Source organism: Argiope bruennichi, chromosome X2 (genome assembly GCF_947563725.1).
Source record: "Argiope bruennichi chromosome X2, qqArgBrue1.1, whole genome shotgun sequence".
In the NCBI taxonomy this organism is placed as follows: domain Eukaryota; kingdom Metazoa; phylum Arthropoda; class Arachnida; order Araneae; family Araneidae; genus Argiope; species Argiope bruennichi.
Window position 1 is genome coordinate 7,157,805 of NC_079163.1, and position 26,982 is coordinate 7,184,786.

At 30.5% G+C, this 26,982-nt stretch overlaps 1 protein-coding gene across 1 annotated transcript in view; it reads left to right on the forward strand.

Annotated features, from left to right (window-relative positions):
- The window catches only part of LOC129960571 (A-kinase anchor protein 7-like), a 31,817-nt gene continuing 4,835 nt past the window's right edge, over positions 1 to 26,982 (forward strand). Inside the window, exons 1-6 of the mRNA XM_056074063.1 lie at positions 1 to 489; positions 2,425 to 2,495; positions 4,080 to 4,216; positions 4,298 to 4,400; positions 17,778 to 17,945; positions 22,644 to 22,788. Of these exons, the coding sequence (XP_055930038.1) occupies positions 132 to 489; positions 2,425 to 2,495; positions 4,080 to 4,216; positions 4,298 to 4,400; positions 17,778 to 17,945; positions 22,644 to 22,788 (982 nt within the window). The 5' untranslated portion in view covers positions 1 to 131. The remainder of the gene's footprint in view (positions 490 to 2,424; positions 2,496 to 4,079; positions 4,217 to 4,297; positions 4,401 to 17,777; positions 17,946 to 22,643; positions 22,789 to 26,982) is intronic.

The following is a 26,982-nucleotide window of genomic DNA, read 5'->3' on the forward strand; positions in this document are numbered from 1 at the left end:
ATATTTGTAAATAATATGCGTGAATCAAACGTCGAGCTTCAGTTATGTGTTTTGATAGCAACGACCTAGGGTAATTCGTCCAAAAGATTTTAGTTGTCTGCTTTTTGTTATTTACTCTTAGCATTTCTAGCATGAAAATTAATGATAGTTACATCAGTTATATTTTTCATTCGTGTATTCCTCTTTCTGGGAAATTAACAACTTATACAGAAATGGATTATTTATCAAAAACATTTTGTTTGTGCTTTTTATCAGTCAAGACCGTCCAGATTTTAGGAAATCAACTTCTGTTTTTGTCAAGAACAAGATTTTTACGTTTTGGTGGATTAATTCAGAGCTATCATAGAGAGTTTCCTGTCGCTTCTGTTGAATGTTCTTCTAATCGTACCATTGATCAATCTGACAAAGAAATTACCATGGGAAAAATAAAAAAAGCATTTCCTTCAGAAACAAGTCCCAAGAAGAAATTAAAAGTGGAAGCAACAGAAGGTATTTTTAATTGAATTTAAATCGACAAATATTATTAAACAGTTTTATTGTCATTTAAGACCTGTGTATTTTTTAAACTTTTCTGAACTGTGACAGAAAGTTGTTGATAAAGTGCTCATATCTTATGAAATTATAATTGCTAATTGTTGAAATTTATTTTCTTTATAATAAAAAATTTTTAAGGTAATGCAAATTTTACAAATTGCATTTTGTAATGGTTATTGTATACAGTGGGTAAAAAAGTATTGGCAATTGCCTTAATTTATTCATATTGACAAATAAATAAAATGTTATGCAATTTTAGCTGTCGTAATTAAATACAAGACATCTTAGATATATAAAAATAGTAAAACTTTTATTTTAATTTGCATTTTCTACGATTTTTTCTTTCAAAATTGAAAATTTGCATGCCAAAAAAATATTGGCAAAGTTTTAACTGCTATGCAAATTTTGTTACATTGAAGTCACGTGTTTCGACTGATAAGAAACGCTACTGGTATAAAGTCTGCAAAACTACTCCAAAAGTGTCTATGCATTATTTTGCGATTACTGCGGTAAAATGACTTCGAGATCAAAGGAGTTGGACGTTAGTGTTAAAAACATGATTATTAGGCTCAGAAATGAGGGTTTAACTTATTGTGCTATAGGAGTGCAGTTGAATATAAGTTTATTTACTGTCAGAAGTGTTGTAAAAAAGTTCAAGGAAACAGGATCAACGGAAAATAAGACTAGAAGTGGACAACCTCGAATATTTTCTACAAGAGAAAAACGTGCCATTATTAACAAGGTTAAGAAAAACCCTAAAATAAGTGCACCCCAGATAGCTAGAGATGTTGCTTTCACTTCGCAAAAGACTTTCAGCGTACAGACTGTACAGAATGTTTTACATGAGGGACATTATTATGGAAGGGCAGCTAGAAAGAAACAGTTCATCTCGCAAATAAATTGGAGAAAGAGGTTAGATTTTGCAAAATCCCCCTTTGATTTATCCAAAGAGTTTTGGTACACAGTTATTTTTTCCGCCGAATCAAAGTTTAACATTTTCGGCAGTGATGGACGACGATATGTGTGGAGGAGGCCAAATACTGAATTGGAAGAGCAACATTTAACTGCTACTGTAAAACATTGTGGAGGCAGCGTCTTAGTTTGGGGCTGTATAGCAGCTAATGGAGTTGGCAACCTGTATTTTATTGATGGTATTATGACAGCACGTATATACATTGACATTTTGCGCCATAACTTAAAAACCAGTGCCCAAAATCTTGGCTTGGGAACATCATTTGTTTTTCAACAAGACAATGACCCCTAGCATACAACGAATCTCACCCGTGAATGGCTACTCTACAATGCTCCTCGCCAGTTAAAAAACCCACCTCAATCGCCTGACATCAATCCAATTGAAAATTTATGGCACCTGCTGGATCTAGAAATCAGGAAACATAAAATTTCAAGTAAAAATGACCTCAAACGTTTACTCTTGCAAGAGTGGCACAAAATTTCCAACAGTACAACAAAGACCTTAGTTTCCTCTATGAGAAATAGATTACAAACTGTTATAGATGCAGAAGGTATGCATACAAAGTACTAAACATATACTGATTTTGTTTTCGCTCATAATTTTGTCAATTTCATAATTTTCCCAATACTTTTTTTATCATGTAAATTTTGGATTTTCTCGTAGATTTTGACTAAAAAAATATTTAAATCAAAATTTTGTTATATTTGTTTGTCTTTTCTCCTTCTGTAATCGCTATGCTAAAATAAAATTTGTAAACATACTTTGTTAGCAAGTATGATCATTTATAGGCATTTGCCAATACTTTTTTTATCCACTGTATTTTATGCCCACTTATTTTATGTTAAATTTGGAGGGGGAAGGGAATGAACTAATGCAGTTTCACTTGTTGAAGTATTCATTAGCTTTGTTTGTTACAGAGATGAAACTTGTTGAAAATAAAAGAAAGAGGCCAAATTATTTTGTTGCAGTACAAATAACAAATCCTGATGTAAGTTGGAAAATCTTTTCAGTTTCTACAATTATCTTTTTTCAAAGAAATCATTAATTTATTTCAGCACATCCCATTTTCTTATTAAACTGTTCCTTCACCAGCTGAACTTTTCTCTTTCTAAGTGACTAAATTTCATACAAGACATGCCCTACTAATTTTGTGTCCTTAGTTATTGAAAATATTTCGAAGGCTATTTTAAATGTTAAGAGAAGTTTAAGACCTATGTAGTTTTAGAAAAGAAAGAAAAAGATTTTTCTTAAAACTTTACTGCTTTGATACACATTTTTTAGTTACTGAACAATATTTTACTAAGCTGTTTGCCAAATTATTTTCAGAGAGTCATATTTTTAAGACTAGTTTACTTCAGAGATATTCTGTGTACACTGACTTGATGTAGGTCTAATTGTTTAGAGGGAAACATCCTTATAATAGTGTGGTTTGGAGAGGAGTTTCTTGCTCAGATGTTTTCTTTATTATCTGAGCATAGTTGAAAAGTATATTAATTATTAATTTTATATTCATGTTTTTTTAACTATGTTCACTACTAATATATAGTTTCATGCTCATTAAATAAAATGTATAATTTTTAATAATTTGAAAATTGTTTTCAATACAGTTTTCTGTCTTTTCAAATTTAATGAAATAAAGAATTTCTCTAGAAGCTGGCAAAGGAATATTTAGTGGCATTTATGCATATTATCTGATTTTTACTTTGAAAAAGGGTAGTTTTTTTTAATGTGATTATTCTGCAATCTTTTGTGAAGGGCAAAAAAAAAAAAAAAATTAAGTTAAAGAATTTGAAATAAGCTGTAATAAATTTTTTACCTGTTCTTGTTCTTTCTTCCTGAAATAATACATTATTGATCTAAATTTGTTACAGAGGAGAAGTATTATAATTAATGCAATTTTTCCAAGAATTATCTTTTCTACTCTATTAAAATTTCTAAATGTTAGCTTTAATTTTCAAAATTTCCAATTTGACTCTTTCTATTCTTCAGAGCATTTTTAAATTTGATTATATGTCACTTGAAAATGGTTGTCTGTTTTATTTTGAATTTTTCTCTACTTCATTCTTGATATTTGACTTTGAGCGAATAAAAGGCTTTGTTTCTTGTAAAAAAATCTTTGTTCTGCATATATTAAATGATTACTATCAGGAATTATCTGCTGTTAACCAAAATAAGAAATATATATATATAAAATTTTTACTTTATGTAAATGTTATAATATTTTAATTAAATATTTATACTGGAAACCATAGGTCCATATTTAATATTCCTAGTTAATATATAGTAATTTTAGTGGAATATTAAATATTCTAGTTCATATTAGTGGTATATTTATTCTAAGAATAAATATTTTAATTCTTATCTTCTTATAGTATTCTGAATATTCCTATTATAGACTTGTATTTTTAACTTGATTTAGTTTTCTAACAGATATGCATCATTTGATTTTGTGTGTCAAATATTTTTTCATTTTTGATAATTTTTTTCAAACAATTTTCTTGGTACCAAGTTTACTTTTCTACAATGTTATTTTTTCTTCTTATAGTTTCTGATGCAGTTACTTTATTTATAGATTCATAAGGCTATACAAAGAATCCAGGATCACATTGTTGCTCAAAATATGCAGTTTAATGTCTGCATGAATTCCATTGCAACTTTGCACATCACATTGATGGTAATGAACATCATTGATACAGAAACTCATGACAGGTATTAAATAGTGTGTACTTACAGTATACATTTCATTTTAGTATTAATTGATGTAAATTTTTTTCTTTCCTCTCTTTTTAGAGCTTTGAAAGCACTTCGAAGTGTGTATGAAGAATACAATGGTGAAATGTGTAAAAATCCATTAAGACTAGAATTTTGTGGCTTAGGGCACTTCAGAAATCGCGTATGTTCAGTAATATTTATCTTAAAGTATACTTTTTATTATATATTAAAGTTTATTTTGTTATCGTAGAATTGATACTATGAGAAATTAGTTTACTTCTTGAAATACTCGGTAATTATAATGCTTATATTTATTTTAAATTTGTATTTTAATTTAAGTATATTTTTAACTCTTTCGGGTTTGGTGCAAAGCTAAATTGGAAATTGTGGTAGAATTTTTTTTTTTTATTTAGCGTATTTTCCACTCTTATTTTCATGATACTTTTCCCAAACATATTCCCTATATTTAACATTTTGAATTGACTTATAAATACTTACTTTGCACTAAGGGTTTTTTTTTCATTACATTTTTTTATAAATTTTCTGATATTAGATTTGATATAAAATCTGTTTTTCATTTTAAAATGGCTATATCATATTTAGAACATACATATCATCCATCGGCCCAATATATTCAGAAGGAGAATATTTTCCTATTTTTTTTTTATAAAATATTTTTAATTGATTAATGAAATCTTTGTTGAAACTTACCCTATGCTTCAGTATTTGCAGGTAAAATTTGAATAATTATAAATACTCACATTATGAAAATGATTACAAATGCCACACATCAAATGAGCTTTTATCTTATGGAAATCCATAAGTGAAATGTCATAACAAGAAAGAAAATTTGCATTTAAGAATAGCTCTAGATAAAATTTCAACATGCATAGTAAGTAAATGAATTTTTTTTATAACGGTTATATATTTGAAATGTACTGTTTGTAAGTAAGCAAGAGAGGATTGTCTCTAAATCGAAGCTTTAATCATTGTGTTCATTATCAAGTGAAAAGTTCATCTTTTAGCAATTTCTAAAAGTTACTTATTAAACTTTGGTCCAGATCTCAAATGCCATGCTTGTCATAATGATGCAGAAAACAGGAAAGAAGATAGTGTGAAAGCTATCAGAATATGCATTTGGAGGAAAGAGATTTTCCAAGATATAGCTGTTCAAACATTTTTTTAGACATGATTTTCATGCGATATTGCAGCTTAACACATTGTTGGCTGGTCACAAGTTAATTTGTGTCATCCAAACATTGTTAACTAGCTAACTGTAAACTTGTGATTGATGTGCTTTTGTTTTGCATCATTGTCATTTAGGCAGTGTGTTCTCAAAATTATGCTGTTATAGCACAATCTGGTCAGTGGATAGGTGTATGGCATGGTGAAAAGTTGGAGCAGGCTCATTAAAGGATAACAATGCTCTGTTCTACACAAAATCACAGGTAACAAAACAGCAAATTGGTAGTAAACTACAATAGTATAAAGAGCTCAAAGTACTGGCAGGTGATTGACACTCCAAAGAGAGAATTCTCTTGACTACTCACTTGAACTGAACTTAACTACAACAAGCTTCTTCATGCTACTATAGTTTCCAACGGATGCAGTGTAATACATGACACTTTCTCTAATATTTCTACAATTACTCCTTATAATGATCAACCCCTCAGGCTTTCCAGACAGGTAAGAATACATTTTTATGCAAAAAGGATCGCTGGTAGGGGAAAAAAATTAACTAGAATGTGTAGAGGGAAATGCAATAAAACAAGATGTATTTGTAAAATGTGTTGTGTACTATTATACAAAAAAAATTGATACACCGTTTATCATACCAAAAAGAAATATTGAAAATTAAATGTTAAATAAAATTTATTTATATTAAACCATTATAAAAAAGTTTATATTGTTCCACATTCAATAATGAAATAACTGGTAATGAAAAATAAATTCTGAGTGAAAATGCTGGTGAAAAAATGTATAAAGGTTGGATAAATGCAGATAGAGAAATTAAACTTTGTGGAGCATGGGGAAAGCCAAATGCCCATGCAGCTCAAAAAGGAAGTTTTGAATTTTTAGTTGTTGAAAAAATTAAGATTGCATATTAATTTAATTTATTATATCCTGCCTTACTCTGCAGCCCTAGTATAACAGCAGGACCTCTATGTTGTCATAAATTCTGGAAAGATCGAAAAGCTTACTACATATGTTTAAAATTTAGACAAATTTATTTTTTCATGGTTTGGAATAAATATTCAACATGCAAAAATATATCAAAATAATTTCAAATCTACTATAAATTCAAATTCAGTAGGGGAAGTAGCATAGAGCAATGGTATGGAGGTAAGAAAAAAAGAAAGTGCCTGTAAAATATATTATTTGAATAATGAAATTTATATGGTACAGTTAAATTTTATAATGCCATAAGATGTTCATTTATTGATGATTATTCTCCAAATACTCTGTTTAAAAAAGTGATGGGCACATAAGTTAAAAAATAGTCTGTAAAGTTATTGTAATTCATGATAAATATTTTTGAAGGTTCTTGGGATATTCAAAAACAAATAAATGATAAATAAAGTATATATATATATGTGATTGAAAATTAAACTTATCAATATATTCAAACAATTATTATGCAAGCATGTAAAAAAAATGAACGTTTTTGATGCAAATGTTTATTATCAGTGCCTTTTTTTTTTTTTTTTTTTTTTTTTTTTGCTTTGCCATCAGTGAATAATGTATTCTTGTTTTTTTAAAACAGTAATTGCCAGCAAGTCTGTTAAAAAAAAAAAGGCATTGTGTTTTGTGTCATGCATTCTCCTGTAGACAGATAATGCATGAGGCATCACAATAGTATAATATTTTTGTGCAAAATTATAATAGAATCTCTTAACAAACATAATTTGATCCCATATCTTTTTCATAATGTGAAGCATTCATAAAACGAAATTTTTCCTATTGGATAGATGTAAAATAGGATAATGCAATCAGAATTATCCATGTTAGAAGATAAAATTTTTAAAAATATAAAAGCAGAATCTGGTGCTTCTAAAATTTCAGAAACTCATGATGCTTGCGGTCAGAAAAATATTGCTTAAATTTTAGCATTACAAAACAAGTTAGAAAGTTTAACTTTATGGGTTTTGAAATTAACTAAGTTGTATCTAAACAGTTCATTTTCAAGATTTTGTACTTATCATCAGGTGTAGATGAATTCAGACTTGCACTCAAACTCGATCTAGTTTTTGCTTCTGTCATGTAGATTTTAGGGTAAGGAAATAAAATGCCATTAATAATGTAATTATGAAACAATTCAAAAAAATTTGTTATAGGTGCTCCTTCAAATAACAAATTTTATCCTGACTTGCCAATTCTTGCATAGTGAAGATTATATGTATGTAATAAAAATCCACATTTTTATTTTTAGGTTTATAAAGATAATGATGTTTCTTGCATACTTGCTTATATTTCAGTTTTAAAATAGAAACTTCCTTCAATTATGTGCATGTAGCTAATAATTCAAAAATACCTTTGTATGGCTGCAAAAGGTTAGATGCAAATATTGTATTAGGTAGAATGTTTCAGTAATTATTTGTAGGTGCAAATATTTCTTCTGCAGTTCTAAGCATTCAAGTTTTTCACTATTTTAAGTTTAAGTAAATCAAGATTGGTGGATTCAAATACGAGTTTGTCTACTAAAAGAAATTTAACTAAAGCTCATCATAGTAAGATCAAGTTGGTGTCAGATAGTATGATTTATAAAGAATTCCTAAACTATTAAATCCTATTGCAAGTTAAAAAGACTTTAGTTATGGTACCATTTATTTCATAAAAGCTATAAGTCTACCCTTATTTTTTAAACCTTGATGATTGCATCTTAAAGTTCGCAAAGTTAAAAAAGAATTTTATTTATCAGAAAGATATTAAAGAATTTTATTTATTTTATTTTATGTCTTATATATGTCCTTTAAAGTCTCCTTGGGCCTCTTTTTCATGTTGTATCAAAAGCTAGCAGTTTTTACTGGGTTTGTGGTGATTATTGGAGGCTGAATTCAGTCATGGTACCGGATTATTATCCAATGCCACACATACATCATTTCACAAACATTTTACAAATGACAAAGTTTCTCTAAATTGGTTTTGACATATTTTCACATTCCTGTCATGAAAGATCATATTCCAAAAAAAGCGATTACTGTAACATTTGGTAGTTTTGAATTCTCATATATATACAGTGGCTCAAAAAATTGAGAGTACACCTTACTTTTAGTTGATAAATCCGACTTTCAATATAAATAACACATTACTGGGAAGTGCAAACATGTTTTCATTTTCACACGTAATAAATAGTTTAATTTAGAGTAAAAATAAAGAAAAATTAACGAAAAGCTTCAAAATTGAAAAGTTTCAGAAGCATTTTAAATAAGCATACGCAGAATTTTGCCTCAAAAAATTGAGAGTACACCAATGAAATTTTTGCAATATCACGCATAGAAACAAAGTGTCACTATTAATTTGCATGTCTTTTGGCTTTTTTAATGGCATTTAAACGTCGTGGTACCGATTCGACCAATTTTTGGTGGTATTTGAAAATATTTTACCCCATTCTTCTTGAACCACTTGTTTTAATGGGTTTTGTTTCTAATTTTGTGTTTTTTAACCACTGCTCTGAGTGTGGCTCACAAATATTCAGTGGTATTGATGTCGGAATACTGTGGTGGTGTGTGTAACTGCTCTTTACATTGAAAAAAAGACACCATATTTTGACGTTACGTGCATTCTGTTATCGTCGTTGTCCTACTGGAAAATGAAATTTCTATCTAAACACAAATTTTTAGCACTTTATTTTAGATTGCTTCTAAGTATATTCAAGTAAACCATATCGTTTATAATGTCATCCATAAAAATTAAATTTCCTACTCCGGATGAAGCCATGCGACCTCAAATCATGACAGAGTTACCATCATGTTTAACTAGGACGTACAGTGTCTCACAAAAGTGATGGGACACTTGTGCTTTACAAAAGGAAACTGTAATAAAATAAATTTTTAAAAAAACAAAAACATGTACAAATTTTTTGTGGGCGTGTTTCATACTTAAATTTGTCAAAATATTAAAATATTAATTTAATAAAAATACAATTGTTTAGAACAGAGCAAAAAATAGCTCACATAAGTGATAAGTTATATCATTAGATATGCAACAAAAATCGTCTGAAATAAGCAATAAAATTACTTTTGGTGGTTTTATTTTTACTCAAAAGCAATTGGCAATAATTTATAAAATCGTCTGCAGTATTTCTCTCCAATATGTTTTGGAATTTTTGTGTTTTTTAGCTCTGTGCAGCCATGAATGGTAAACGAAAAGAAACTTCGCCTGAAATTCGAAAATTAGTTATTAATTTGCATATTGAACGTGGAAAATCTATTAGAAAAACTGCTGAAACAGTTAACTTGAGTCATTCAACAGTTTTCAATATCATTAAACGATATAAAAAGAATCATATTATTCAGGATAAAAGAAGACCTGGCCGACCATCAAAGCTATCCAATGGAATAAACCGAATTATCTTTCAAAATATTAAAAAAAAAATCCAAGAAAAAGGGCTCCTAAAGTTGCTGCTGATTTACAAGCATTATATGGAATAATTGTTAATCCTGAGACTATTAGAAGGGTAATTCGATCTGCTTGATATCACGGTAGAGTAGCCAGGAAAAAATTCTTCGTAAGTGAAAAGAATAGAAAACTCAGACTTGCTTTCGCAAAATCCAACATAAATAAGAATTCTGATTACTGGAATAAAGTTATATTTGCTGACGAGAGTAAATTTAATATATTTGGTTCTGACGGTAGAATCTTGGTGTGAAGAAAACCCAGGGAAGAATTTCGCAAACAGAACTTGGTGCCAACAGTAAAACATGGTGGAGGAGGAGTTATGGTATGGGGGTGTATGTCGTCCGCTGGAGTTGGTAATCTTGTTTTTATTGACAGTATAATGGATCAGTACAAGTATATTGACATTTTAAAGCAAAATTTGAAATCTTCAGCACGAAAATTGAACCTTCATAACGATTTTAAATTCTACCAGAACAGTGACCCCAAGCACACTGCTTTGAACGTTAGACTTTGGCTGCTTTATAACTCTCCTGAAATAATAAAAACACCACCACAATCTCCAGACTTAAATCCCATAGAGAATAGTTGGCAAGAATTGGAATCAAGAATTCGCAAACACACCATTTCTTCAAAACAATAATAAAAATCGGTGCTTCTAGAAGAATGGGGTAAAATCACTCCAGAAATCACAAAAAAATTAGTCGAATCCATCCCAAGAAGATTAAATCGTGTTTTAAAAGTAAAAGAAAATCCAACAAAATATTAAAACCTTTAAAAAAGTAAAATTTTTGGATAAATATTTGATGGAAAAGTAAGTGTCCCATCACTTATGTGAGCCATGTTTTGCTCCTTTCTAAAGAATTGTATTTTTATTAAATTAATATTTTAATATTTTGACAAAATGTATGTTATGTAATAATTGTTACTAACTTTAAATATGAAACACACCCAAAAAAATTTTGTACATGTTTATTTATTTATTTTATTACAGTTTCCTTTTGTAAAGCACAAGTGTCCTATCACTTTTGTGAGACACTGTAAATGTTTTGGATCCAAAGCAGTATTAGGCTTTCTCCATACAGTACGATGGCTGTCACTGTCAAAAATGTTGAGTTTTCTTTCATTACTAAATATAGCTTTCTTCCAAAGGTTATTGGTCTTCAATAGATGAATTTTTGCAAGCTTCAAACGTTTTTTCTCAATTTGCAAGCTGATGAACGGTTCCTCTCTAACAATGCGACTTTTATATCCAGCTTGTCTAATGGCATTTCGCACAGTTTCAACACTTACACTTCTACCTATGATTTGAAATGTTTTTGCAACAAGTTGGATGAATCATATGGTCGCAGCATTCTAAAGAAAAGTGTTAAAAATTTGGGTTTAGGTGAAAATTTCATTTTCCAGCTGGACAACGACCCCAAACAGAATGCACGTAACGTCAAAATATGGTGTCTTTTTCATTGTAAACAGCAGTTACACCACCACAGTACTCCGACATCAATACCATTGAAAATTCATGGACCATACTCGAAAAAGTGGTCCCAAAACACAAAATTAGAAACAAAACCCATTTAAAACAAGTGTTGCAAGAAGAATGGGGTAAAATATCTTCAAATGCCACCACAAATTGGTCGAATCGGTACCATAACGTTTAGAGGCCATTATAAGAGCCAAAAGACATGCAAATTAATAGTGACACTTTGTTTCTATGCGTGATATTGCAAAAATTTCATTGGTGTACTCTCAATTTTTCGAGGCAAAATTCTGCGTATGTTTATTTAAAATGCTTCTGAAACATTTCGATTTAGAAGTTTTTCATCGATTTTTCTTTATTTTTACTCTAAATTCAACCATTTGTTATGTGTAAAAATAAAAACATGATTGCACTTCCCGGTAATGTGTTATTAATATTGAAAGTCGGATTTATCAACTAAAAATAAGGTGCACTCTAAATTTTTTGAGCCATTGTATATATATATATACATTTTCGTCTCAAATATGTGACAAATATATATCATAAATTTATATATGAAGTTCTTTTGAATTTCGATTTTATAATTGCTTATTTAGGGCTTTTTTAGAAAATGATACTGAACATTTAGATCATATGCAAATAGTTTCAGAAAGACTTATTAAAAATGGGTTAAGGCTGCTACACAATACCCTAAAAATGGAAAAATACAGTTTTTACATTTTTTTATGGCCTATATTGTTGGTAAACTTGACTCCAAAGTTTCTTTAAGCGATTTTCCATTCTTACAGTTAATTAAAATATTTTTGATTAAATCAGTTTTGTAAATGAAATGGTTATCGTCTTTTACTACTCAAATCATTTTTATATTTTGCATTTTTCTCGATTTTCCAATGCTACCTAACTAATATTCATAAGAAAGGATATTTTCAAGACTAATATTAATTTTTACTCTTTTTTTTCTTAGAAACTTTGTAATTTATTGTTTTGTTGTTTTTTATTCATTCTTCTATTAAGAAAATACTACAACTGAAATGTTCTTGAGTTACTAAGTTGCATGTTTTTAGGAGAAGGCAGAGTAATAAAAACAGTAATTTTGAAAACCAGCCATCTGCAGACTTCAGAATATGCCTTTTTTTTGTTACAGTTACTGAAGATAGCCCTGTAGCATTAAACTATATTGTTGTGGATTTTGGAAATGCAGTCTGTGTAGTATAAAGTCACGTAAAAAAAAAAAAAAATGCCAATTTGAAACTGAGAAGAAAGTTTTATGTATAACGCCTGTTATTTTTATTTGTATTATTATTATTTTGTAAAAGTGTATGATGTTAAACTTTTATGAAAATGTTAAGGTCAGATTAAGTTAAATAATCTGTTGTTGTCATAACCAACTGTGCAAAAGCATGATAATTTGAATAATATTCAATTGTATTGAGTTTAATAATACTTATGTGCATTCTTTAAGAAATAACATATTAAAAATTTAAATCAGTACAAGCATTATTGATTTTTGTTTAAAATCTCTTTATAAACTTTTAATACATTTTTCTCTGACTTTAATTTTTTTTGGAGGCATTTGTTTTTCTATTATTAAGATTTTTTTTTTTTTTCTGTCGAGTTGGAACTTAGAAATTTTTGTAAATACCTTCATAATATGTACTATTAGAATTAGTATGGATTTAGATCTGAGAGCTGTAGTTCTTTTTTAATAAATACCTAAGTTGATTTTTTTTTTCAGAATTTACATGATTTTTTTTTTCAGGTTTAGCTGGAAAAATAATTATTAAAATTTTACAAAGAGCCAGTTCTTCACTTCCATGCTAAATTTTGCTACCAATAATCTAAGGAATAAAAAACAATTGAAATAATTAGCAAATATTAAAAATTAAGTATTTTATAAAAGTTTGCAAGAATTACAATTTTTTTAAATTTTAAAATAATAATGGTGTTTGCTAAATTGGCCTTTTCTGTTAAAATCAATTTAATAATATAATCTGCAAAAAAGTTAATTCTTTTAATATTTCTGTCAACAAAAAAGTTTTTTGGTGTGCCTTAAATAAATGTTTCAAAGTGTTTTCCCCAAACTGAATTTTCTTATTTTGGTCATGCAAGTAATATTTCACATTGGAGCAACTTTGGTTCTATAATCTGGAAAAGGGTTTAAAGCAAAAACAGTTTTCACAAAAATCTAAATAATGCGTAGTTGTAGTATTCTAGCTTTGGTAGGGGATTTTTAATTATTTATGAATCGGGTAAATATTTTCTTGCGGTTAAAAAAAGTGGACAATATACACAAACCAATAACTTTCGTGATTGGAAAGAAAACAATTATATATACACTTCAACAAAGCCATTAGTTGTTTATTCCTGAATTTACAATTGATATTGTATTTTTGCGTGACAGTGCAAATGATGCATCGGGTGTTCTCTCTCACATCACTGCATTTAAATTTCCTCCTTCATTGAACTATACTAAGTTAGGTATTATGTGAATTTGAGGAAATTGAGATTTACCATCATGTAAATTGTTTCTCCTATGTGCATTTCGTGCACGGCATCATTACTTATGTACAGAGTGTCTTTTAATGAACCTATAACTTGTAACTGAAATAACTTTTGAGCTGTTGCAGTTAGCACTAAAGACATTTATTATTATTATTATTATTAAAAAGAAGGTTAAAAAGGAATTTAATGCACAAGGTTTTCAAAGTAAGAACCTTCAGATGTGATACAATGGCGCAACCTAGTCACAAAGTTGTCAAGTATATATTCAAGAGTTTCTCTTTGAATGCTTGCAACTGAATCGGTTATGGAACTTTTAAGGCTAATAATGTCTGTCGGCTTCTTATCTTTCATACGACCCCAAAGATAGAAATCATATGTATTCGTATTTGGTGAATAAGATGGCCAATGCATTGAACCAGGATAACAGTTTGGATATTGATAAGCGACAACTCGGATTCCAAACACACTTTTAATGGTGTCAAACACAGTGGCTGTATGATAAGGAGGGACACCGCATGAGTATGGATTGCACCTGGTGAGTATTGATTTTTGATGCTTGAATCCATACTCACCAGTGTTCTTGCCCAGATTACAAGTTTCAGAAATAAAACGATTGCCTCAGCAGTAGCTCATAAGCATCAGTTTTAACAGTTGACGCGAAGAAAGGTGGTCCGATAATTTTTGATCCACAAAGAGCAGCCCAAACTGGTTATGGATGCAACGGTCTTGCTTTGACAAATTCAAGGTTGGAGAATCTCCAAAAGCGATAATTATGTCTGTTCACCTGACCAGACAACCATATTTTCTTGTGGTCCAGATCCCCGGTATTGATGAGATTCAATATCTCAATGGCAGAATCCCATCGCTGAGTAATAGCAGTATCTGGTATGAATTGTCAAGTTTAGATCTTGTTAGGAAAAAGTCTGATATTTGTCCTCATTATCTTGGCTGCAGAGCTCCGACTGATATCCAATTGATTTGCCAGATTACGAATGGAAGGGCTTGGTTCTTCTGTTATGATATCTCTTATTGCATCAATCGTTTATTTCTGTTTTAACAATTACCCTTGCGCAAACTTTTCCCTTCGGATCATCTGCACGCAACCAAGCGCTTCAAATTTTCTTATACGTATCTCTTACCATTGCTCTAGAAGCTTAGGTCGGTTTTTGAATTTTGCAGAACGCTTCCTTAGCAATAGTGTAGCATTTTCACCACATAAATGGCAATTTTTAACAATAAATATAGATCTTCGATTGAAAATGACGTCGAATTGATACGAAACAAATTCCTTTTATGCTCTGCGCCACTTCACGAGTTCTTAGCGCTAATTAACGAGACTCTGAAAAGTTATCTGAGTTACAAGTTGTAGGTTCATTAAAAGACACCCTATACTAAACTTTTGATTAGTTATGACATTGGACATAAGTGTGTAAAACGGGTGCCTTGTATTTCTGTTGTTAGTTTTTCCGTTCTTTTGAAATATATTTATTGCCTGGTTTGCTATCATTCGCTGAGCATCTTTTTTTGAAACCGAGGTAATGGCTGTCAAGATCATTTTAGTTAACGATAAAAACATTTTTATAATTTTTTTATTTTTTATATTTTTTTCTTAAGACTTCTATCTACCGAACTTTGCTAAATTTCTTCCATCAATGGTTTTGGGCCCAGAATATTCTGAATTCGAATTTAATGGGAAAAGGTGGCGTTTAACTTTCCACGTTGTCATGAATTTTGAGCTTTGTGATTGGGGGCTCTAAGTAAGATTTTGATTTTTCAAGATTTAAAAAATTGGATCTATTGGAGTGAAATAACTTTTGGAAAGTTGCTGTTTCCATTGTTAAACAAAATCAGTTGAAATGGATGGGAAGAAAAAGTACAGTTTCTACTGATGGACCATGGCAGTTATTCGGTAGTGGGTGGAATTGAACGTTTAGCTGAAAGAATCCGCTACGAAACGAGAGAAATCCGAGCTCAAGCAGCGAGAAGACTGTAATTTAACACTTATTATGCGTTGACGAACAGCGTGAGACACTAATATCCAGTATACAAAGTTCATCTAAAACCTGGATTTTGTTACAGACAGCTAAAAGAATTTTTCTCGATCAAATTGAATTCCAAAATGGACAATATTGCAATTTTCATAACAATAATCGAGAGGGTAGCCAAACGACTAGAAGATACTGGACATCCTCTAGATAATGTATAGTGCGTTTCAAGCCATTAGGACACTTTGACAGGACTATCAAGATATTGTACAAATCTTGGACCGATTGTCCGATATGGTGTTAAAATTGAAATAGATGAGATAATAAGAGGCATTATTGCCATAGTGAGTGCGCAATCCAGGTGTGTAAACTGTGGGGCACCATAGACCATTAATGACAGTAGTGAGCATCACTTGCAGCGCCTGGTTAAGAGTGATCGCTACGCTACCGTCGATACATTAAGGACCCAAACGAATCAGCAGTTCGCCAGAAAGCTATCCAGGACAACTGTTAATTGGCCTTCTCGCCTGATTTCAGTAGCCATGTCGACAAACGTGCATTGCAAGAAACGTCGTGAATTTGCATTGTAGTACAATGCAAACATTGGATCCCTAGAGCAGTGGGAAAAAGTTACTTTTTCAGATGACTCTCGTTTTATGCTGCGTCGGATCGTTGGGTGCTGGCGTATTGGGCGAGAGACATCAGGAAATAAACTTCCAGAAACATTGTGATGATATGAGACATGTTTTGGAATTTTTTAGATTTCATTAATTACTGTGGAAGGTACCATCAGTAGCTGTGCAAACTTAATCATCGTTGCCGATCTTGTACATCCTGCGAATGATGGTGTGTTTTAACTGGATGCTGCATGCCATGAATCCAAAATGGTCTGTGCATGGTTAGAGGAGCATGAGGAAGAGTTCTAGTTACTGCTCTGGCCTCCAAAGTCTTCAGATCTTAATCGCTGTGAAAATCTGTGGAAGCATCTTGATCAACACTTCAGACAGAAAGATCCTCGAACTCTGAATCTTAACGAGTTACGTGATGCTCTGCTGTTATCCTGGTCATAGATGCCCACTTTCCAAACACGTAGTGAGTCCGTGCCCTGCACCTTGATTGCTGTTAGAGGAGCAAGAGGAGGCTATTCCGGCTATTAGATCTGGCGGTTATAATAATGTTACTCTTGTATAATAGTTGCAAACGCTGTGCTTTTGTTTTATTTTATCTTGTATCTGGAACAAAAACGATCATGAAACAGTTAAATGTCAGCTTCTGTTAATCTTCTTTCTACTAATTATTCCCTTATTCAAAATATAACTGATAAATTCAAACTTATAATAATAATTTTTTGATGATTTTTATGTTCAGTTATGTGCTATTTTGCTGTGCTTAGATTATGCTTTGATAATTGACAACCAATAACTGATGGTGCCTTAGATAATGCAGTTATGAAGCATTTTTAATTTTAAATTCAAAAGTTTTCTTTTGTGTATATGTCAGTGTCTTCTGTATTGTCTCATTATATCTGATTTGTAATTCCAGTGATATTTGGAAAACCGATTTTTTATAGTAGATGAACTATATAATTTTAACATTTGTAATAAGAATAAAAATTATAAGTAAAGAAGTAAAAGTTCTTGCATTTGTTTGTTGTTGTTCGAGAACGAAGCTGTTCAAGCAAAACGAAATTCTTAATTGTAAATTGAAACTCTTTTTGAGTCGTGAATCTTCTCTAGAGTTTGAACAAAACTTCTTATTTTTATTAGCTTTATGATCCTGCAAATAAAATTGTGAACCCTCTGAATAAGAGTGGCAACGTCTCTAACATTCTGTGACGAGATATTGCATTCGTGTGACGAGAATCTACCCTGAACTGATTGCAGCGTACAAGAAGTTTTTGTGTTTCAAATTGTATGTGACTTTTTATAATACAAACTATAATATTCTTCAGAATGGTGAAATTTTATTACTTTTCTAGGTTCTTTATGCTAAAATTACGAAAAATGAATCATTTGAACGACTTTGTGGCTTAGCTGAACGTGTTCGAAAACATTTTGCTGATTTTGAGATTTCTTCAACTGATGAAAGAGAATTCAATCCTCATTTAACTATTGCAAAGATTGATTTTTCAAAGAAAAAACAAAAAGTAAGTCACTGAAAGATTTTAATAGAAACGTTAAATTGCATGCTTTGATTGTGTGCTGCATTTTATTTCAGAATTACATGTTGAGGATTTTCCCTTTGGCATCTTGAATTATTATTATTATTATTAAAATATAATTTGCTATTTTGTACGAAAAGAAATCAGATTATTGTGTGTTTTAGATGCTTACATGTCCTTGCATATTGAGATTCGTATTTTGAAAAATGATGTAAAAGCAAGGTTTCTAAAAAATGTATTATTTCATGACTGAAAATTTTCCTAACCCACTGGCAGAATGGATTTGTAAAATATTTTTTTACTGAAACATTATTTCATAATTGAAATTAATAATTATAATTCAAAACATTTGAAAGATAATTTTGTATCTATTTATTCATAGTAACTGTATTTTTATTAATAAAAATTGGGTTTTATAATTATTTTATCGTTTGATTTTAATTAGTTAATCTTTTACAAGAGCTCCCGAGATTTGATTTGATTTATCTCTTAAAGCTATAAAATTTGTTTCCGAAGGCATTTTTATAATTTTCATTTAATTTGGGAATTTTCCTTTTTGTTGTAATTGATATGGTTTAATATTTTAGTAGATATAACTTTTTAAGCATTAAAATCTTTAATTAATTTAATTGATTGTTAATAAATTATTATAATCATTCTGGTTAATAATTTAAGCTGCAGGAAATGAAGAGGAAAAATAAACAATGGAATCTATTTTTCACAACTATTATTTTACAAACTTCAACTATTTCTCAAAAAAATTTAATGCATTCATAAGTTTGATTCTTATTGAGTAAAAAATAAGTTATTTCTGTTTACCGAATTTTTTAGATGGATTCATTAATTCTACTTGTAACCAAAACACCATATTAGTAATTTTTGAAGAAATATAATTCATAACAAATGATAAAATCAATTACCATACGATAAAAACATTGCTAAAGTGCTACCATTGTATTTATGATAAATCTAAAATACACGTTAGCTTACAAAATCGTTTCATTTACATGAAAAGAATGCATTTTTACAATTTTTTTCTAATGTGCTTGATTTTTTTTATTAATTTACATTAAATGCCCCAAAAGATGATTATAAAACATTGTTTTAGATAAGAATTAAAAATTAAGTTCAAACATCTATTTTTAAAAAATTATTTCTAATATTATAGAACTTTTTTTTGCTTTTGCAAATAGAAATTTTTTAATTTATTCCTTTATTTCAGTTTCTGGATTTATTTACTTTTAATCAAAAATCAGATAACTTTTCAATAGATAAGAGGGGATCATTCTTTAATTTGATAAATATATATGGAGTTAAAATATATTGAAATCCATTTCAAGGACTATTTTTAAAATAATAAACAATTGAAAAAAACGGTTTTCTTTAACAAATTATAGTCAACTGCTTGCAATGTAAAAATTAAATTGATATTACTGATTTTGAATTCTTTTTGCTTTAAAGTAATGTTGAAAATTTTGATTAGGGTATATTTTCACTGGGAATTCTGAAGTACATTATTCACTAAAGGACATACTTTACTCATTCAGTTCTTATTTTAATCAGAATTACTGAATTTTCCCATTAAATATGCAAAAATAGTTTAGTAACCAAATGTCACAATCTTTAAGATAAATATTGAAAACCAAACACTGACATTTTTTATACTAAATTATAATTATAAAGAATCTTATTGAACTAAATGCATTTAAAAAAAAGGAAAACTTTTTGTTGGAATTAATTGAAGACTGCTATATTATGCTGTATTTTTTAAAAATAAAAAATATAAGTTGTGCTAAATTTGTATGTATATATTTATAGTTCGTTAACCATTCAGGCAAGATAAGCAAGTTTGGACTAACTAACTTTATTTACAATCAATATATACATATATAACATGATTAATTTAAAAGTAGTGGTAATAAACAAGGTGTAATACAATACAAGTTTGATACAAATAGTGGTAGGATTGTTGTGCAGCCACATCAATCAAGGGAGAGAAATGGGCCTTATCTCGAAAGCGTCGATGATAGAAATGTATTTGGTTCTGGAGCAACATGAGAACTCACGCGATATCTACGACGCGAAGAGTTTTGTGAAATTCTTGAACTTGAGTTTGTTGGCGGTAGTTTTACTCATTCAGCAAGATCCTCGACTTTTGCAGCAAGCGTTTCCAATGTCACTGCAGCAACTGCAAAAGCAACCAGTTGGGTAGAACTCGCAGAAGACAAAGAAGATAGAAGAGAAACCTCCATAATTCTATCAGCCATTTGTTCTGGTTCTAGCGTGGGCTGCCCTTGAAGAATAGTCTGCATATGAGAAGGAAAACGCTGGAGACACAAGGAACGAAGGAGTGTGGACTCAAGATTGCTGGCCAATGAACGCAGATGTCTTAGAAACTGAGATGGTTTACTATCTCCCAATTCTTCAAGCCCCAAAAGCTGTCACACTCTTTGTTCTTCAGAAAGTGCGAATTGATGGATAAGGTGCTTTTTCAACGTTTCGTACATAGCCGTAGATAGAGGATTGATAATGATATCGTCAACTTCAGACGCATATCTGCTATCCAAGTTGACCACAGTGTAGTGGAACTTTGTGAAATCAAAAGTTATGAGGGCCAATGCGAATTGCGATTCTGCTTGAGTGAACCATACGACTGGTTTGTCGGACCAAAAAGGAGGCAATTTGGAGAAATTCGATAAACTGTGGGCAGATCCGTTGAATTGTTTTCATCATCCGGAGCAGATGTTATCCTTTGCAGCTGCCGATTTTCTTGCAACCTCGCAGTTTCTTTTTTCAAGTTCTCTTCTTCGCTCATGATAAAATTTGTGTAAGTGGGTAGAAAATAAAACGATTCCCATGAAGCGTGGCAAAATTCAATTTTTTCAGACTGGGAGAATGTCATAAATGGCTTTTCATTAAGTACAGATTATGGAATTTCAGACTAGTAGCGACATTCAGAAGAGTGCAAAGAAACTGAGGCACGTGATCCACACAGCCAGAGCGGTCAAAGTAACCGGGTCACCATTGTAGATGGTTGGTTAACCATCCAAATAAGACAAGCAAGTCTGAGCTGGCTAACTTTATTTATAAGGGGCAATCAAATGAAAACGAGACAAATGGGAAAAAAAGTAAGTAAACTATTTATTATTTCAAAAGTAATCGCCATAACTGTTAATACATTTATCCCACTGTGAGACAAGATGTCGTCATGGAAAAAGGTTTGCGGTTGCCTGCGGAACCATAATTGTACCCAGGCTTGCACTTCTGCGTTCGAAGCGAATCGACGACCATGTAAGTCTTTCTTCAGGGCTCCAAAAGTATGGTAATCACCTGAGGAGAGATCTGGACTATATGGTGGATGTTTAAGGATTTCCCAGCGAAACTTCTGCAGCTTAGTCGCAACATCATGGGCAATATGTGGGCGAGCGTTATTGGGCAATAGAATGATGCCCTCCGTCAACATTCCTGGACGTTTGGACTTGATGGCACGTTTCAATTTGTGCAAAGTTTACACATACCGCTGTGCGTTAATTGTGGCGCCGTGTTCCAGAAAGTCAATGAGCAGCGGTCCCTTGCAGTTAAAGAAAAATTTCATCATGACTTTCCAGGAGCTGGCGTACACGGCTTTGGATTTTTTAGGTGAGGGTGTATCTATGTGCTTTCGCTGACGCTTGCTCTCCGGTTCAAAATGATGACATCATGTTTTATATCCTGTGACAATTCGAGAAAGGAAAGAAAATTCTTCAACGTGCTACCGTTCCAGTTGCTTCAGTGTTGTCGACATTCTGTTCTGCCCCTCCGCCAAAAAGAGCGGGGAACCCATTGCGCACAGATTTTCCGGTACTTCAGAGGCTCTGTCAAGATGGCGTGAGCGGTACCGTGACTAATACCCATCATGAGCCGAATGTCGTCCACCGTCCGCCGGCGGTCATTTCTGACGGCAGCATCCACCGTAGCAATGACAAGATGAGCTTGTCCTGGCCGACTGCTGTCTTTCAATGACACCTGACCTTCTCGAAATCGTTTGTTCCACTCAAACACACGCGCACGTGATATACTGTTTTTGCCATACATAGCAGACATTCTGGTGTGAATTTCACTTCCTAACACTCCTTTTGCAGTCCAAAAACGCACTACATCTCTCAGTTCCTTTTTCCTGACCTCCGTAGTTATATCGGACGCACACACAACTCGCTCACCTCACTTCGAGCGCGTCTAACAGACAAATGGCATAGCGGTGACAACTCGCGCTATTCCTTCCTGATTCTCATTAGAGGGCACTACTATAGACACACCTACCTGCGTTACCAACTTCCGTGCCATGGTCGTTATGTAGTCTGTCTCGTTTTCAATTGACTGCCCCTTATATAATTGATATATATATATATATATATATATATATATATATATATATATATATATATATATATATATAATATGTGTGTGTACACACACACAACATGATTAATTAAAAAATAGTGGCAATGTGGTTTTTGAAAGCATGTAGAATTTTTTAATTAGTGTTGTGTTAAAAATGGAGATTTTCATTTTTATGACTAGTTAAAAAATAAGACTTGCTATCAGCTTTAAATTGAAAATTAAATTTTAACAGTACTGAAAATAACTTTGCATGTAAACATAATAGTTTTTATTTGAAAATTTAAGATGTCTCTTATTTTCTAGGTATTGAAAAAAATAGAGCCATCGTTTTACGAAACTTTCGTCAGTGAGTATATAGGTTGTGAAACTGTTGTTGGTATTCAGCTACTAAGTATGACTAGTCCAAAAAATGACGCTGGATATTACTGTGGAGAAAATCTGATTTTTGGTAAGGTTTACTTATTTTTTATGTTTTTTTGTTTGTTTTTGTATGGAGAGTTTTTGGTCAGGGAAAGCTCTTCCACCATTTCTTTAATTAATCTTACTTATTTTGCCCTTGTTAAAATTACCTTGAGAAATGCTTATCTGAGATTCTGTATTTTAAAATATGAAATGTCATTTGAGGAAAGTTCGTTTATTGCGTAATAAAATGTTTTATATGACAATGAGAGAGAACATAAACATTTAATGTATCTAATTTTATTTTAATGTGTTTCAGGAAATGGTTTTTACTTCTTTGCTAACATATATTTACTAACGAAGCGTGAATTATATTGGCTAAGGATTTACACACTTTTTAATATGAACCATTGTGAGTGAGTTAAATAGAAAAGCTTGTCATTAAATTCCACATTCATATTTACTGAAATTTTGTTAGGGCTAAAAGTGTTACTATAAATTACTAATATTTCTCCATTTGTCCTAAACAATACAGTTGCTTTTAATTGTCGAATTGAGTTTTTACAAACATGTCTTTTGCGAAGATATTTCTATGTATTTAGAACGAAACAATAAATGTTACTTAATCAAAAATATCTAAAATAAAATATTGAAAATTGGTTTTAAACAAAGCTTAGCGTTTTTAAGATTTTGACATTTTACTTCAGTGATTTGCATTTTCTTGTTACATCTCCTCCCCTCTCATTAAATGCAAGTAAAATTATTATATTTAATCTATTGCAAATAATGTATTGAATTGTGCATTATGTAAAGACTTATCCCAAAAGTGTTTAAAAAATTGTTATAAAATCATTCCAGAATTGTTAATGAAATTTTACTAAACTTGCTCAGATAATTTGAGGTATCAAATAACTTTAATTATTTAAAAAAGACTTAAATAACCAGGAGACAAAAACGTTCACAAATGAAAAAAATTACATTCACTAATTTTTTTTATCAATAGGTCGAAATATTAATAAATTTGAGCTATCTTAGCTCGTTACCAAACAAGTAAAAATATTTTGTTCTGTTGTCTTTTAAAATAGGAAGAATACTTTATTCATAATTTGCCGTGAACTTCTGGAGAAACGGATATGAAATCGGTATGAATATGGAAGATATAATATTTTATTTCCATGAAAAACCCTGACAAGATTAGGGAAAATTGAGTTTGGGATGAGATTTAGTATTATGATAATGTGTCTTTAGAATGTTTATTCCTAAAAATATTAAAGCGGTGGGATTAAAAAGTTAAAATGAGCACATAATTAGGAATTAACGATTTATAATAAGTGCATAATTAATTATTGTCACTCTATTTTTAAACAGAAAAATAACTATGAATATGGATGCTATTCTTTTTTTTAATTATTTAGTTTAAATTAGCTGTTTACAAATAGCTTTAATTAATGTGTTACTAAGTGTAAGCAACTGGACTTAAGAATATTTTGATTATCTACATTACGTTGTATTAAGTAAAGGGTGGTATTCTACATGCCAGTCATAGCAAAAATGACACGTTTCCTCAGAATTTCTTGGAGAAAAGAAATTATAAGACTGAAGAATTTCAGAAGATATTTGAGCTTCCCTACTCGCTTAAACTGCTTTTTAACATGTTTCTGCTAATGCATTTTGATAATAGTACTGTTCTTTGTTTGAGTTCTTGCTCGTATTGTTTTTTTTGGTGTGCGTATGTGTATGTCATCTAGATTATGAAATAGATGTTTGTGTTTTTGAATAAATCTTTATTTTCCTAACCAATTAATTAATAACTAAAATTTGGGGCAATCTGCCTACGTATACAAAAATTTAACAGCTGCTTTCTACTATGTCTTCCGTTATCAAAATCAGAAACGTTTCCTTATGTATTTAATAAATTATCAGTTGCTCTCTAATTTCCGAGACAAACACAGTTTCGTAGATTATAATAAATAACTCTTACTAACTTGTTACACCTAAGATCCAAAGATTTAAAACTTTTAATTATTTTAAGATGACAACAGTAAATTATTTATCAGCATTAAAGTTATATTTATAATTATTTTACGTTTAAAGATTAAATTTTCGGTGTAATTTAAATATAAAATCAGTACACGTTTATTTTTTGCATAAAATGGATAACATAAATTAAAAGTACTTGTAAACCCTTAATTTAAACATTTCTGGAAATCATTTATAAAAAAAGTCCCGAATCCTGACCTTGCAGATACGAGGCAATTCTTTGACGACTGCGCTGCTCGGCTGTTCAACGATGGCGATGTATTAGTATATAAGCCATGGCAAAAGTTTGGAGTCTATTTTTTCACGATTGGCTGACTATTGCGCTTTAATATTTTTGTATATGAACATCCTGACGGCGTGCTATCATTATTCTAAATTTCATCCCGAACTCAGTTTTCCACCCAGTGCCCTTCTCTTGCAAGACACTTTGGAATTAATTTTTATGAATCATTTTAATTTTTATAAATCTGGAGAATATGAATAAAAAAATAAATCGCACTTTTCTCCTAAATATAATCAGTTGGTTCCTCAAATTTGCTGTCTCTGATAGTGGCGCCTAGAATTCAACTGGGAATGTATGTGAATTATTAAAGGAAGAATTCTCTTCCATTGAAAATTCAAATCTTCATTAATACTTTTTTCTGGCAACAGGAGATCCAGGGTCGGGTTGATGGTTTTGCGAATGATGCGATTTTTCAAAAGGCTTTGAAAGCCCTGTGCTTCTAATTCTGAAAGGAGGAAATATTTTCTTTTGTTTTAATATGCATATTATTGTACTTGAAATTTTTTCACGCGTCTGTGCACATTTCACATTTGCCAATCTAAGACAAATTTGAGTGCTTTTTTTTTTTTTTTTTTTTTTTTTTTCTCATTACACTTGTAAATAGTTAAAGCCAACGACATGATTTTAGGCGTAATCGATAGTGAAGAAAAGATTCGTAATTTATCACGAACTTCAAAAATCATGTGCATGTTTTTATGTAACTTGAATAATATTCCCTAACTGATTGAAGACAATCTTTTCAAAGGTTGCTAATAGTTCAAAGCAGTTATGCAAGGTAATGTTGATTGCTTTGATTTATTTAATGAAATCAGTTTTTGTCTTTGAATTTTGCCTCAATGATAAAAATATTTTAATAATGTTTATTTAAAAATAATTTATCCGAATTATATTTCAACTGTTGTTGTGTGAAAAATTATATTGCCCCTACCAGTTGTCACCACATCTGCAGAAAAGTTTGATTAGAAATGAAAAGACAAAGTAATGAAAAATTGAGGCCTCGCGTTTATCAAGACTAGTTTACCTCTTTAGACTATTTGAATCAAAATAAGCCGGAAAACTAAATTGCATTATCTACGAATATGCCATAAAATATGAGTAAATGTAATAAAAATCACATATAGTAAATTTGCTCTAGTAAGGCGCATACCAAATTGTATTTCATTAGTTTATGAAGCAGTTATTTTTTATTTAATTTATTAACAATTTTTTACGAAGTTGAAATATTAACTTTATAAAAGGAATGTAATTCATTATTAATTTTTTGTATTTTCAAGTCTTAACTGCAATGTAACTGTGTAATGTAATAAATAACAACATGCATTACATTTTTATTTTATTGTACGGAATTCGTTTCAACACCCCGATTGTCTACTTGTCGGCACTGAACAGGTCTACTACATTTCCAAATTTATGTATTGCTTTTCAGATTATTTTGATAATCGAAAGGATTGTATCTATCTTCTAACGAAATGAATTGATTTTTTCCAGTCTAATATTGGTAAAATCTTACTGTAGGTAATCACTTCACATGAATGTTTGAACAAATGGGCAATTATAGGTATTGAATCTGAGACTAGCTGGAACTCAGATTTTGTAAAGTTGTAAAAGACTTAACAGTGAAAAAACAAGAAAAATAGCATTTTCAAAAAAGACAATAATGATATGGCTCATGCGTAATTTTTTTCAGGATTTATTAATTTTTCGAAATCTTTAAAGGATAATTTATTTCTTACATGCATTTTTTTTTTTTTTTTACAAAAATGGATTTAAAAAAATTATTTTGAAGTTATTCCAACGATTAGTACTTTTCAGAAGTTATATACAAATATTGTTCATTACTTGTAAGCTAACATGTATGCTATTTTATATTGAGCTGTTAAAATATCCATCTAATTTATTGAATAGTTTTAAACATATATT